This window comes from Polyodon spathula, chromosome 14 (genome assembly GCF_017654505.1).
Source record: "Polyodon spathula isolate WHYD16114869_AA chromosome 14, ASM1765450v1, whole genome shotgun sequence".
NCBI classification, from domain to species: domain Eukaryota; kingdom Metazoa; phylum Chordata; class Actinopteri; order Acipenseriformes; family Polyodontidae; genus Polyodon; species Polyodon spathula.
Window position 1 is genome coordinate 8,947,057 of NC_054547.1, and position 15,636 is coordinate 8,962,692.

Here is a 15,636-nt window from a genome sequence, read left to right on the forward strand (position 1 = left end):
TCTGGAGGAGGGATGCAACCCCCCGGACCTTCCGCTCTGAAGCAGGAGCTGGTATCGGGGTAGTTTTCAAAATGCTACACTATTTCACACATGCTTTTCAAACGTGTATTATTTATTGTAAAATAAAACTATGTTTTAAAATGCACAGTTCATATTAATACCGGTACAATGAAACAAGAATATTATCTTACGCAGCTCCTGTACATGCTGCAGCTAAAACAACTGACCTGTAGCGTACACACACAAAATAAGAAATAGCCTATATACCCTCACTTAGACAGGACGTCTACGTGCGTGCATATGTGAATAAAGCTAGAACATACCCAGCACAAAAAAGGGCAGCTCCGTGTTTTCCAGGTCGTCAACCACCACTATTTCGCCAGGAAAATCGTTCCTGACAGAAAACAAGAGCTTGGGTTCCGAGGCGGACGGGCTGTGCATGATGCTCAAGTCGTTCTCCCTCAAAAACGGCAAAGCAGAGACGGTGACGCTCTTCATTTTACACTCCAGGTCCTGGGACGAGTCCTCTTCTGCTTCCAAAGCGGGGATCCCTGCGAGGATCATGGCTAAAATCCCCAGGAAGCAACCGATTAGTCTGCGCCACAGCTGAAGCTCCATCATCCCCGACATTACGTTGCTTAGATTGTTCCCTGACGAAGCAGCTGCAGTCTGTCGGGGAAGGGAGATTGGGGGGAGAATTAGATGCTACAGAATGGGTCTTACTGTTGCTATCTTTTCAAAATCAGCACTGACAGGTTGCAAGTAGGACGCTTTATTCTTCTGTTTTTTTTTTTTTTTTTTTTCAAAATTCTTATTGGAAATCTATATGTGGATTTATTTAGCAAACGATCTCTTGAAAATATACCTAGTTCCAGTGAATCCAGTGCCTGTGTAAGAATATGGTGGTGATCCACATAAACTGCAACGCGAGAGGGATGCAGCAACAAGGCGGACAGACGGATATTACAATGCTAGTTAGCAGATAATAGAACTGGGGTTCTAACTACTGAACAGTCATTATCTGATCAGCAATACTTATTGTATCAGTAACACTGCATGTCCTTCTGCACTGGTATATTTGTAATAATTTACACTCTCCTATTCTGTGGGCTTTCAATCCCTAGAAACCCTCAATATGCACAAGTATAACACATTGTCAACGAATACAGTATACAGTAAAATGATCTGCCATCACTAAGGTGAACAGACTGCAAGTTAATTGACCTCAGTTTAATTTGAAGGACTGTTTCTTTTGACAAACTGAGCTAAAATAGGTCACAGTGAGACATAAAATAAGAGCTTTCGTTGTATACTGTATTTATTCCAGTTTTGGAATCCCTTCCCAGCATTTAGATGATCCACAATTTAATATTTTCTTAAACTCATCTGATTCCAAATATCAACACTGTTTGCTAAACTGTCGTGCAGTTTCAGATGTAGAAGGTACAGTCTGTGGTTATGTCATTTTAACTTGTGAAACACTGCAGACCCCCAACATCAAATGTGTTTATTACATTGCATTTATTACATTTACTATCTGTTTTCCTTTTATGGACGTCACAGATACATTAATATTAATTGCCCAAACTAGGCAAACTAGTTATACTTTATATTCATATTGTAATGACAATATGTAAGTTGTCAATAACTTCAGTATAGCATAAGTCAATAGAGTATGTACAACATATGTTTTTATTCAGATTTTTATTTAGAGGCTCAATAGGCTGTATTTAAGGGGATTGTGTATCGATTATTACAGTCACTGGCCTCTCATGGTGTTTTAAGAAATAAGAAGCTAATTAATAACGTTTTGACTGAGACAAATTTTTTGGATTAGCCAAGCATGTCATATTATAAACGAAAAAGTCATTGGAGACCAGGAGGAGAGAAAGCCAAGCTTGGCCTTCATGTTGAAGACAACTGAAGATAATATATATATAATATATATTATATATATCTATTCTATATATATATATATATATATATATATATATATATATATGTTTGTTTGTTATTCAAATCTGCATAGTCCTGCAATTATGCTAATTAAGGAGTAGGTTTGACAGCGCTAATGAATAGAGTTCACTGAAGGTCTGGTACACTGTGAGCAGGGACAACACTAGACTTCACAGTCCTGCCAATGCATTATAAACCTGCCCTACATAAAATGCCCTTTGCTGTGTCATAAACTTTGTGTTGCAAATTTTGTGTGCATAGATGAGGGACTACATTTGCTATATACTGGTTTGGTGACTGGTCCTGAATTACCGACACTGCTATCTACTTTAATCCTAAACCTTTGTCAAAGAAGTTTTTGAAATCGTGTAGTGGCGTTGTGATTTATCCTCTGAGGACCATCGAATTCATTTGTATTTGAACCCCTGGAGGTTTCAGAGGCTATTGTATTGTCATTCTGCCCCTCCAAGTTTTCCTTCTGTATTCTTTTGTTATTTTCTTCATTTGTGGTTGGTAAATTATTTATGGCTATAAGTGTCCCCTGTGATATTGTAGGAAACAGGGTTGTAGGTAAGGAGAGAAATATCTGAGAAATAAAAATGCATTGCAAGCAAAACAGAATAAAATAAAGTGAAAAACAAATCTACAGCTAACCCTAACCCTAACCCTAACCCTAACCCTAATCATAACCCTTACCACAACTCCAATAGATAAGAACTATATGCCAAGTGGAACAAACATTGCTGAAGACAATATAAATATACTGGAACAAGTTCAAGAAAGAGGTTAATTCTATACAGTATAGGGTGACAGAATTAAGATCTCCCACTGCTGTTAAGATTTTTTTTTTTAAAAAGACCACTATGTTATAATGTGCAGATGGTAAATAAAGAAGAAAAATCATCTGAATTTTATGAAATTGTTCTGAAAAATGTAAATGTGCCTTTATGCATGACTGTTTCATTTGACTATCTAATGAACAACCCATAGTTATTTTTGCATAAGGATGACACCCTGTTTTACTCTCTCCTAAGTTATAATGACTCACTATGGGGAGGTACAATGAGCAAAGTAAACAAATAAGACAAAAAGAAAAGCACAATAAAGAAGCAAGGCTGCAGTGACATGTTATTATTGGAAGGATTATTTAAAGGCAGGACTCAGCTCTGTAATATATTAAAAGTATAACAATATGCTTTTCCATGTACTGTAACACATAATGAATATGCCTGAGTAGCGTTAGTCGCTTTTCAAACAATATGTAGCAACGCTGAACATATAAGAAAAATTGTTCGGAAGAAAGGCCCGGGGGATGACAGGGTGTTAAAAATGGTTTGCCTTGACTGGGCATAGCCATAGAGAGTAAGCAGTGGATTAATGTATGAGTCTAATTTATTGGACGATATCACTGATTAGCATTCAGTAAACAGAAGGGCAGGTAGAAAGGTATTCTTTATCCCTAATTTGGGGCAGACACATTGCAGGTTTGCCAGGCAAGATGAGCAATCAACTGCTTTTGCTTCTGTCTGTATTATTGGACACTAGTCCAACACTACCAAACCAACATTCACTGTTTTATCCATGTCAGAACTAGAAGTAGGGTTGAATATGGTGATTCAAGAAAAAGAAAACTAAAACAGTACTGTAAATGTTGAGCAGATTATTTAAACAATGCTTCATGGAAAATGTATTTTAAAAAAGATTTATAATGTTTTCGGGTTTTTTTGCTGTCTAACAAGCATTTTATAGTGGTAAGGACTTGACTTAATGATGACAATGGCTTTACAAAAAGAATATACATTTATAAAACAAATATGTGCCATCCCTATAAAAATACAACAGCTCCCTATAAGCCTACATTTCTGTGACATTCCCCTAGTTGACACGTGAGAAATATGATGACTGATTCCCTTTGCACAATTGCACGGCCCTGTCTAATGATGTCTAATGATGCCCTGTTTACTAGCTGGGGGTTACAGTTTGAAATTGTAATGGGAGGACGGGGGAGCAAGAGCACTGAACAGTTTTCGTTTGGAAGCAGATGCTGTTTTTAAATCATCAACACAGATGGAACCTCAATTCAATGTGTTTTCCTAAAGCTCTTAGCAGCATGACCGCCTAACACTCCATGTTACCGAGACGAAAGATGGAGTAGGTCCAGGTTGTGTCCTAAAAAGGCTTTGAACATGCAACTGCCTGGCTTTGATAGACAGGAGCTTCCTCCTGAGAAAACAGCATCTGGCTGGCTTTGATTGGACCGTGGAGTGATATGATAAGAAGTAAAAAGATCAGAGTGGTTTTGTACCCCAGTGCTTGACCATCTGTGGCTTAGTGGTTCTCATTACTATTTCTAATTTGGGGTGAGCTGGGGAATAGCCAAATGAGGCCTTGAAATGTCATTATGTACTTTTATTGATACCCCAGTGTACTTATTTACATATTAATATTGCTTGATTGCCTTGCAGTATAATCATGACATTGAAGGCAAGGTTAAACTTATGTTGAATATAAGCACAGCATATAAAACGACCATGAAACTAATACACCCCATCTCCAGCACTCCTATAAAACCCCACGCCTTTTAAAATACTATTTTAAAAACACATGCATGACAGGATGGAGACCCAAAACGCAGACAGGGAGATACGCCCTTAAATTCGGCAGCTCTTCCACCTTTGTTTTCCTACCACCTGCTGAATCAAACTCCAGTTCCTTTATTCCTGCTGGCTATGCGTTCAGCCTCCACTCCAAACAAACCCAGGTTCAGTTCACACTGGACAAATCAATCTCTCGAATGGATGAAATCAGGAACACTTATACCAGGTGCTGAGCTTCTCCAAATCAATCAATTTACACTGATGGGAGCTGAGAACAGTTGCACATTAATGTGTGAATGCAATCATTGCAAATCTACAGAAAGTAATATTTAAAAATAAAGATGCTTTATACAAGGTGATCAAATCAAAAAGACAACATTAAATAAAAGTGAATAGACTAAAATAATTAAGCATGCCTATTTTAACGTGATGTGAGCAACTCCGTTGCCTTAGATGGTTTCATTGCCCCGTCTCCGTGCAGGTACCCCTTACTTTTAAATTATAATTCTGTGTTTAGTTGTTGTTTTAATTAATGGGCAGTGCAACCCCTCTGCCGTGACCGTGTATTCTAGAGCTGCCCTGTTTTGTTAAGTATAGTTTACCACCTGTATTTAATAAAACGATGTTCATTGCTCTGCAAAATAGCGTGGTCTCGTCTAATTTACATCTGGTATTCTGCCTGGCTGATCCCACCCCGACCAGTACCCCTACTGGGTGCTACAAATAGTTATTGACTATACTACATCTATGTTACAAAATTCTAGCTTGCTTGGTTTTCATAAAAATGACACTAATATTCTTGTTTTGGAGTGTGTGCACTAATTAGTATGGGTGTGCTGAGGACTGGCGCTTATTATCCCTGTCAACGTTTCAGGGTGGAATCTAAACAGAAAAGTATTCATTTGTGCGTTAAAGAGCCTAGAGCCTGTTTGTTCTTCCATTTTTTTTAATTGTGCTATTTACTGCATGGTTCTATAGGAAGTAAATGACACAAAGTAAAAATACAAAAAAAAAAAAAAATAATCAACAGAAATCAATTCACCCCTTTGAGGGGGGTTTTGTCAGTGTGAAAGACACATAATTACAGCATTAGTTTTTGTTCCAAGCTAAGAATCTGGAAAGAAAATGCTGTAGGTTTAGACGAATGTTCATTTTTTAAGGCTAACCTGAAAATAAAAAGTGCATGTGGTTAGTTGTGGGATGAAGAGAAGATAACAGTCCCAAAATAATCTCAAATGTGTTTAACAGTGTTATTGCCATTGACCTTATTCGCAATTAAATGATAATCACACAGGATATTATATGGAGAGAGTAAATGGTCAAGTGGGTAAAATAGAGCTTTTATTAGAAGTGGCAAACAGTTAATTACATGTGATAGAAATAATTGAGTATTAAGAAGAGTGCAAGGTGCCCTTCATAGGTAACCAGTCAGCATGATAAAAACACAAAGCTGTGTGAGGTAGGTTAGCTATTCTTAAAGAGACAGCAAGAAAAATAATAGCAACAACATGAGGATGATTCATTATCCAAGGACAAAAAAAAACTTTGACCTGGCAATTTTCTGAATACAACAAAATGGCTTTTAATTTACAGGTTAAACACATAGATACATGTCCATCAATAAACAGTAGGCGTTGTCAGTACAAATCTAGTTCGCTACAAATCTGCAACAGCCAAGTGGCTTAAACACAGCAGCTTTATCTAGCCTTCATTATCCAGCCTGTCCATCCAAGCAGTAAAAACACACCACCCACCAGCTTTCAAACCCGCCTTTACAGAGCCAGCAACCAATCACAGGTGGGGTGGGTGTGGCTTCAGGAATCAGTTGGATGAGGATTGTTGAAAAGAAAGATATACCTTCCTGAAAGACACTCTGGGGCAGTGCTTGTGTGTGAATCAGTAAACTACAGCACAGTGCTTGAAAGCGCGTGATGCCTGGTACAGAGGCAACACAAAGCACTTTTCTGTGAAGACAGGGGATACTCAAAATAGATGCCAAGATATGATTGCAAGGTGTGTGTGTTTTTTTTTATTTCAGGTGACGCACAGAAGTAGCAGCATTTCAAGTGAGCATTAAGACGACACACAGTCAAATATTTCTAGTTGAGACTGAACAAACAACTGGTGGAGTTCTGAAAACCAGCCCAACTGGTGGACTATCCTCTTGAGACTCAGTTTGGTCAATACTAGGAACAACTGGACCTGTATTGTTACTGATAGTGACAGAAAATCAGGCTGTCACAGATGCCTTTAGTGCATGATTGAGGGCATATGATCTTGAAATTATTTTTACTTTCTTCCAAGAGACATCAGTTATTTAAATTTTCCTCTGTCTTTGTCTCCTGAGTTTGGTGGAAATATTTTCTCCGCTTACCTTCTTAAAGCTGATAAAAAAAATAGCCTGCATTTTCATTGAAGATAGAAAGTGCGGCACACTGGGGTTTGTAAGTATAACCTGCTTTCTGAATTTCCTGTGCCTGACAGGGGGGAGTTGGAACCAAGTGCAGCACTTGGCAGTATTTTGTTCCAACATTTGCAGGCATTCTTTTTTGTATTGCAGTTTTGTGTTCTGTGGGGTTTCTTTTGTTATATTATTTCTCCGCTGGCATTACCCCTAGAAAAAATGTACAGGCAGTGTTAAAATGTCAATCACTGTTTAGAAATGCATGACGATAGTAACAATGATTTACATTTAATGATGTTTGGTTCACCATTGAGCTTTATGAAGTGAAAAGTGCAGCAGAAGGAGAATAGAGTTTATAAATCCTACGAACTGTACTCATGGGGTCTTTGTTACCTATTTTGTTTGTGTTTGCGCTTATGAGAGACAATCTCTTGAAATATTAAAATATGATGACTTCTTCCTCAAGGGAGTACATCTAAGATTAACAATAAACTAAACCACTGCTACTGTATAGCTTATTTGCTGAATATCTTGGACATTTGCCTGGTAGAGAGAGCTGTGTGGTCTTGCCAGATGGGTAGAGCATGTAGGAATTTATTTTAAAATGTCCCTACTGCCCAGGAAGCATTGACAGTACTCCCATTTAAGCAGTGAAATTCTTTCTGGTCTGTGTTTGCCGTGGTAGAGTTCTTGATCAAAACTAAGTGTATTAATACTTTTTTACAGAAAATAAACACTATTTGTAAAGCAGCACCTGCCTTTCATTATAATGGGGCAAAAACAACCCTAATAGCTGTAATACCAGATATTGGATGGTAAAAAACATATGCCCAATAAATATTTTGTAGTAACTAACTAATTGTAATTATTCTGTAGTTAATTTACATAATTAGATTACCAATTAAGGTGATACTATATTTTTTGTCATTGAGGTGACCCACGCTTGGGTATAGTGTAGCAGTACATTATCTGATCTTTGATATCTAAACCATTCTGGAAGGGAAGATCTGGTCACCTAAATATGCCCTGCTTTGCCATAGAGGGCACTGCATGCTTCTTTGCAAGGTTCCGCCAGCGGTGAAAGAAGTTGGAACTGAATCAACAGCTTGATCGAGGTTCTTTCCAGGTCAGAAGAAAACACTGACTTCATTCATCTCAAGCGCCATGAATAATATTATAAATATCATGTGATGTCACAATTAAGGGCTATTCACACTACAGTGTTTATTCACTGCGTTTTCTAGCGAAACTATGGAATTGAATACTACCTTTCATATTTGAGCAAAATTCGCTGCAAAAAAACGAAACAGGTTTATTTGAAACTATATTTATTAATGGTACCTAGACCTCCATTTTGAGCACACAAATTGGTTTATTTGGTTGATTTTAGTTGACTAGCAAAGGGAATGCAATGTGTGATTACAATATGCACTCAATTCAATCAACCAGTTTTTCAAGCGATTTTCACTGGCCTTGTATGGCCACCAAATGGGGATTTGCCCAAAATAAAGATGGTACTTCTAGACATCCATATATGAGAAAATCCAAAATAATATGTTTAAGGCAACATGTATTTTGGTTTCAGAGGAGGGAGCGCAATTTAATGTTGTCACAATAAAATAACATATTGGAAAGGCAATAATGTACAGTGTTCAAAAATATTTGACTCAGAATGATTGTGTTAAATGCAGCAGAAGATCAGCACATAACAAATATGTAATAATAACATATTTAATAAATAGGTATAGTAATAGGAAGAAATTAAACCTAATTCAAAACAATGTCTATATTAAAATCCTACCCTGTTAAAACTACTGTGAGAAATGGTAATAGCCACTTAAAGCAGCATTTTTAGGCACACACTAACTACCAATGAGAGTCAGGGTCAATGGTTACATTTACATAGCCACTGAGGCAAGAAATCTTAGAGAAATGAAGCAAGACTTCTACTGTGCTCTCCCTTGAATGTAATTGTCGCTATTGACTGCACACATGTGTTGAGGCAATGAGCAGACTTGGTTTGAATGTAAAAAAATGTAAAAAACCATGCTGCGAATTATACTGGTAGAAAAGTATTCTAAATATTGAATCATCATTCATATAGTCATATTCCCTGGTTCGTTGTAGAATTTTTTTTTTTTTTGTGGTTTAGCCACGTACTGAAAACATATTTAGTTCAACATACAATAGAATACAACAAGATTGACTCTAGCTGTTAACAGCTATCTCTCCTTATTGCTAATTTTCCAAATACCAGCCACAGTAGTTCACTAAGATATTTAACATTAGCTGTGTGACCTTTTTTTACCACAGAGGCCATTGTGTGAGCTATTGATTACATCTGGGCAACTCAATCTTTAGCCCTTCTGAAACATTGGCAAATGGTAAATTTTCAGATTTCCCTAATACAGCAAATATCTATCAGGCTTTACCCCACTTCTCACTTTGCTGTGCTGTTGTGCTGATATAACACAGTAAACTCAAACGCTCAAAGAAAATGATATAAGAGAGAATACAATACAAAACATTCATAAAAAGGACTTAATTGAAGCTGAAGCCTAGATCAAAGTATATTTGTAAGAATGGAATGTGTTGATACAATATACCAAGTGAACTGAAAGGTATCTTTGATATATAGTACATGTACTGTATAGCATAATTTGTTTCATCTTTAGATTTCTCCTCAAAAGCCAGAGAAAGGACTCTTGGTGCAAATTCAAGTTCACATTAAACCAAACTAGAGCCTAGAACGAAACAAAACAAATATAAAACGATGCTTAGGAAAGGGAGTATACTGTATGAAACCAATGTCAACTGTGCATATTATGGTATGAAAGTGCTATGATTTCTTTTCCTCTTTTGAATGAATGCTGGGCCTTGAACAACAAAACATATATATATATATATATAGATATATATATATATATATATATATATATATATATATGTGTGTGTGTGTGTGTGTGTGTGTGTGTGTGTGTGTGTGTGTGTATATATATATATGTAAGCTTCATATACTCTATGTAAAATGTAAGACTATCATGTGATATAGTTCAGGCCATATATTTAACCTCCACAATGATGATCTGGACTCCCAGTGGTTTACACTAAGAAAATAGCATTCGATCAAAAAGCACCTGGAGGAAGCAATACATCACCATTTCTTAATCTGGTCCAAAGAATGTAACATTTATCATCAAAGCAGATCCCATAGCCTTTATTGAGTTTCTTATTATTTGCACTTTGAAGGGTTTGAAACTTTTCTCTCTTCAAAATTAATACGCAGGCTCAGATCATTAAAATTAAAGGTATGAATCAGCTACAGGAATATTAAGACACTGGCATAAATATCATAATAGATACAATGTCCTCCACAAATAAATGTCTTATTTGGTAATTCTCTATTTTGTTTGAAATTGAATAACAGCAATAAAACACACACACACACACACACACACACACACACACACATATATATTAGCTCAAAGAGCCAGCTGCCCATATATATATTGAGTCTGGTTTCCATGACAAATGTAGTCAGTTGATCATTTCAAAATGTATTTCATAAATCTGTAAAAAGAACCTAAAACAAGTGGTTTTCATTAAAGACTGGAGTACATTATTAGAGAAATATTAGAGATTAGAGATTAGAGATTTATGTTCATGTGAAGCCTTAAACATTGGTGTCTCCAATGACAGGGAACTTTGAGACTAAAGTCAATAAGTAGAGGACATTATATTACGATTAGAAATAACATAAACATATCCACTATCCACTTACAAATAAACGTCAATCATTAAATTGCTTTAAGAATCCAGATTATGCAGATTGTCCACCATTTTAGTCATTTTAGACTTAATGCTGAAGTATTAGGCACTGATCACTGCTGTGGTTAAAATAAATTGCATTCAGCTAGTTATTACATCACACTATATTCAAATGTAATCCTCTGGTGGCTGTTGCCACAGTCTCTCAATACACACTGAAATGAAGGTCAAGTGTTCGGAGGCCAGCTCAGCTCTGGTTGGGATCTGACTACTCTCCAGTGATCCATCAAGGTGCCATTTTCAAACTGTACACATCTGAAAGGTCACCTTCCTCTGCTGTAAGGTGAGCCTTTTGAGGGGTGACCATCAATTTGTACGCCTACAATTACTGCTGATCAGGGTTGGCCATGGCAACCACTGACCTACAGATGTTCCAGCCTGTCATTGTTGTACAGAAGTAGAATCACAAGCAAGTGCATTACCAGTATTAATAATGCAACATATACAAAATGAGAGTTTTAACAGTAAAGTTATTGATGAAGCTGTACTAAGACAGCCAGTATGTTTTATTAAGCCGCCTAAGGACACATTGACTTTCCTAGCAGCTGGAGTAAAGGAATGAATGAAAATGTGTACATGAACACTTTATTTGGTTTTTCCTTTACTTCCAGCCATCGTTTGGTATGATGTGTTGTTTGTGCTATGTAAAATGGATAAAATGGCCAATGTGCACAGCTGTCTCCTAGCAAGTGAAGGCACCATCGTATTCTGGATGTTGTAGTTTATTCTAGGAACATGTCACCCAGGCACGTGAGATATCACTGGAAAGCCCCAAGCCTCCTCTTTCATTTGGTGTATTGTGTTCCTACCTCTTTCCATTTTTGAGTTACAGGCACTTGAACACACCTATTGATTTGCTGCGCATTACAGTAGCGGAGCACTGTATGAGGGGGTGGTAGAAAGTACGAATACAGGCTTGCCTCACATCAATGGAAAGCGCAAAGCCTGTACCTTTAAATGACTTTGAAACCGGAACAATATCTGTTGAATCGACCGAGTAATATGCAACAAGCTAAACTTAGGAGCTGACTCATGTCACATGACCCCTGTCACATAACTCAAGCCTTAGTTTTGCTTTGCTGTAGTTTCACTTAGGAACCTGTGTTCAGGACATACAATGGAATCATTGGAAAGCTCCAAATCTGTATTGTACAGTGCCTGAGATATTCACATGAGAAGGTCTGGCCAGACGGACTCCAAGCCTAAAACAATTAAGGAAATTCAACCAGGCTACCTGAACTAGAATTATCCTTTGCAGAGTGTAACAGGATGGGTGCCTGACACTACCTAAAAGGAAACAAAAATCACTAGATCCACATAATAACTAATATACTAAAGCACCGTGGGGTCTAAATGGACCCCAGGTTACCTTTTGAGGGTTAAAACAGGGCAGGATGATAAAGATAAAATGAAAATGTTTTTTTGGCTTTAGGAATTTATCATTTCTAAATGTACAGTAACCACGCTGAAATGCATTAAGGCTGAAGTGTTGTATATTCTTAACTCTTCAACAAATGCAGTTAACATAGCTGCTTAATTCCAGTGAAACCAAGCAGCAGCAGGGATCTCCACAGCCCCTGTCTGTCAATGTTTTTTTTCCAAGTTGACAGAAATCTGCAATGCAGACTGCCTTCATGTATGGGTTGTTTTTTATTGCCATCACAATTTTAAAACCCCTGTTGTTCGCCACAATAGTGACAAATAAGTGGTGAGAGTCAGCAAACGAAGGCACAGAGTGGCAGTTTAGCACATTAAGTTACCATGCTGGCAAAGCAACATGGAGTAGTGCCTTTGATAAGTAGTAACAGTAGCATGCTCTACATAGTAAATCAGAGTTCTTCAGCCCAATTAACATTGAGTGATTAAGATATATATACATGAGGTGAAAAACAAGTGGAGATTAAAGTATATTTTTGAGTATTAACTGATCTATTGTTTATTCAAGGTTGCAGAAATCTAATAACACAATATAGACTAAATATTAGTGCCCATAGGTGCCTTGCCATATTTTTATATATGCTATATGCATCAGCAAAAGACAATACTTTGCTAAGAGCTTTAGTTGAATGGGAAGACATCCATGAGATACCCCTAATTTAATGTAATTTAATTTAATTTAGTGGTCTGCGATACATTACATAAATATGATATTATTTTTGTGTGCATCAGCACTTTGTTATGGGGTGTAAATATGTTCTTGGTACGCTCGAGATAAGGCTTTGATTATGCCTGTTGTCCTACATATAGGTCACTTGGAATTATAATTTAGGCATATCTGGGTTAAAGAATGTAATGCCTCCTAACAGCTGATGTAGCAACATCAGCACAACCACGTTCTTAACCACTTGACTAGAGCAAGCTGTTTAGTTGACTGGTAAGATCTGAGTATCTGAGCTGCAGTGGGCAGTAATATAACTTCGATTTATGGAATAAATGCATATGTAAGGTTAATATCAACATACCATCGCACAGGACTGGGTGGCAGCAAATGTTGTTCTGATTGTGGTTGATCTGCATTGGCTTCAGTTGAGAAACTCAGGCTGTTGTCGTTGTCCTTTTCCCTCCACCTTCATTATCACTACAATAAATAAGAATCAACATTTTAATGAACAAAGAAATACTGAGAATATTGTCTTTAAGATGTGTGAGATGTGTATGTGAGAATACAGCGAGAACAATATTGATTCCCTTGCTTATCCCACCATATGAAGCGCTTTAAGCACAGGAAGCAATCTATAATGACATAATCAGTGTGAAAATAAAATACATTTGTGCCAGAATAAAACCAATCACCTGTGATTTGTTTTTCTAAAGTTGGTAAGAGTTTTTTTTTTATTGGTAAGGGCAGACACTATATACAGTATGCTATATACCTGCAACCCAAGGTGCCAGAAACTTTTGCGAACAAGTTACTGTATAGTGTGGTCCTTACCTCCCATAAGACAAAGCAAACATGCATGTTGTACTACTATGAGATCTTATGAAAACGATGAGGGGACTTTTAAGACTGTTGATGTGCTACTGAGAGGTAAGAAAATGGGGTTTCTTTTGATGACCTCTCCTTTATCTGATTTCCTATTGCTTGTATTATAGTTGTAATAATATGCATTGCTGCTGGCAGAGCGGTGTGTAATGGCTGCATTAAGTCACTTGGCTTTGGGTAGATTCATGCATGTTTATCTAGTTCAGGGGTCGGCAACTGGCAGCCCCTGGGCAAATGGTGGCTCATTTAGAGGTTTGGTGGTGGCCCCTCTGAGATTCTTTATCAATGTGTTACATTTTAATAAAACATTAATTAGATCCCCCACCTTGTCATAAAACCACGCCCCTTGCGCAGCCAGCTTCTGTGTTGTTTTTGCGGGAGTGATTTCTCACAGTAATCGCAGTCTGTCAATGGTTGCTAGGCAACAGTTCCAAGGCACGTGAGAGAGCACGCAGCCAACGTAACTTGGAAGTATACAATTTAGTAACCACATGTAATGTTAAATGGGAAACGCTAGCGAGGTGGAAAAGGCATTACTCTTTTGATTTACGTCTGTATGGATGTGTTTATTTATTTATTTACAGTTGGGAATAGTGTGAAACATGTCTAACACTTAAACCTGCATTTGTGTGATATGACTGCTTCAAAATACTATTTGCACACTTATTGTTCATTGGAGGTTTTTATTTTGCTTTTTTGGGGTTATGTTTGAGAAAGACAAAAGTAATAGGCAGCTAGTAAATGTAAATGATACCCATTTAAATAGTTAGTGTTTTTACATTGTGAATTCTGTGTGGATTTATATTGTTGACTGAAAAGATGATAGCAGCGGTATAGCGGTAATGTCTTTGTTCAAAGATTTCCATTTTTATTTTTATTTTTTTTATTTTTAATAAACACAGTATAAAATGTACTCCATGCTTTTGGCCAATGTGCTTCTGTAAGTTTGTTGGTATTGTGTAGGTATTACAACTTGATAATTGAGTAAAAATATTGTTCAGTTTTGTAGTGGGCCACAGTGGCCACTGGCTACGTTGAAGTTGCAGACCCCTGATCTAATTGACTTATAGGGCTGAATTGTGGGAAAGAACAAGCCATGGGCAACACAATGACGCAATTGCATGCAACAAAAAAATCCATATTGATGCTGCTGTATTAATTAATTAACCAACACTGTATGTTTGATTGCTGTTAACAGTTAACACATTTGTAATACAAGCTTTAACAGAGTGCCCTTTATGCATTTAAATTAACTTTTTTATTGCTAGGGAGAAAAGAGATTTGACTTTTGGGGGAAGACACTTATGTGATTTCTGTGTGTATGTTTTAATTTTAAACCAAAGTGTGTGGGAACAAAGAATCGCTGTGTCTTTTCTTGTGAACCACTGGATTTAACTCTGCTATCCTTTCAAAAGATTATTTTACGCAGCAAATTACACTGTCACATTGATGCTCTCTTCAGCAGCAAGTGTGGCATAATGATAGTATTTAGCAGAAATTGACATAAACACTGGGTATGGTCAGAACAGCTGGGACCAAGTGAACACAGGCCTCTCAAATAAGGATCATAAATCTAGATTTGATCACCATTACAGACATTGTATTTGTACAGCGCAATGCTGAATCCCCACCGCCCACTGAACAGTGAATCCAATGTAAGATGACCCTGTTAATCTTCAGTCATTCCATATCTCTACCTAGGTCTCTGTTACTTACAGTTTTTATTTAAACTCCTGTGGTAATGGGATTCTCTTTGAACAAAACTGGTATGCTCCACACATCACAAGCCTGAGTAGAAATCTGCTCACTCTTCCAGTGAATTGGTTATTGACTGTTGACTGCACTTCTGAACTTTCTGCTGTCTTGTT

The 15,636-nt window shown here is 37.2% G+C and overlaps 2 protein-coding genes across 4 annotated transcripts in view; one reads left to right on the top strand and one right to left on the bottom strand.

Moving 5' to 3' along the window:
• Window positions 1-956, bottom strand: part of astn1 (astrotactin 1) — a 168,131-nt gene extending 167,175 nt beyond the window's left edge. Inside the window, exons 1-2 of one of the 3 annotated variants that reach the window (XM_041270922.1) lie at window positions 866-937; window positions 324-669 (exon numbers count right to left, since the gene is read on the bottom strand). In XM_041270922.1, the coding sequence (XP_041126856.1) occupies window positions 324-630 (307 nt within the window). In that variant the 5' untranslated portion in view covers window positions 631-669; window positions 866-937. Of the gene's footprint in view, window positions 1-323 lie in introns of all 3 variants that reach the window. The other 2 variants (XM_041270924.1, XM_041270923.1) reach the window with 2 other exon arrangements.
• Window positions 957-6,590: 5,634 nt separating this feature from the next.
• brinp2 (bone morphogenetic protein/retinoic acid inducible neural-specific 2) overlaps window positions 6,591-15,636 on the top strand; it is a 48,920-nt gene continuing 39,874 nt past the window's right edge. The window contains exon 1 of the mRNA XM_041269655.1: window positions 6,591-6,997. The gene's annotated coding sequence lies outside the window, so the exon portion shown is untranslated. The remainder of the gene's footprint in view (window positions 6,998-15,636) is intronic.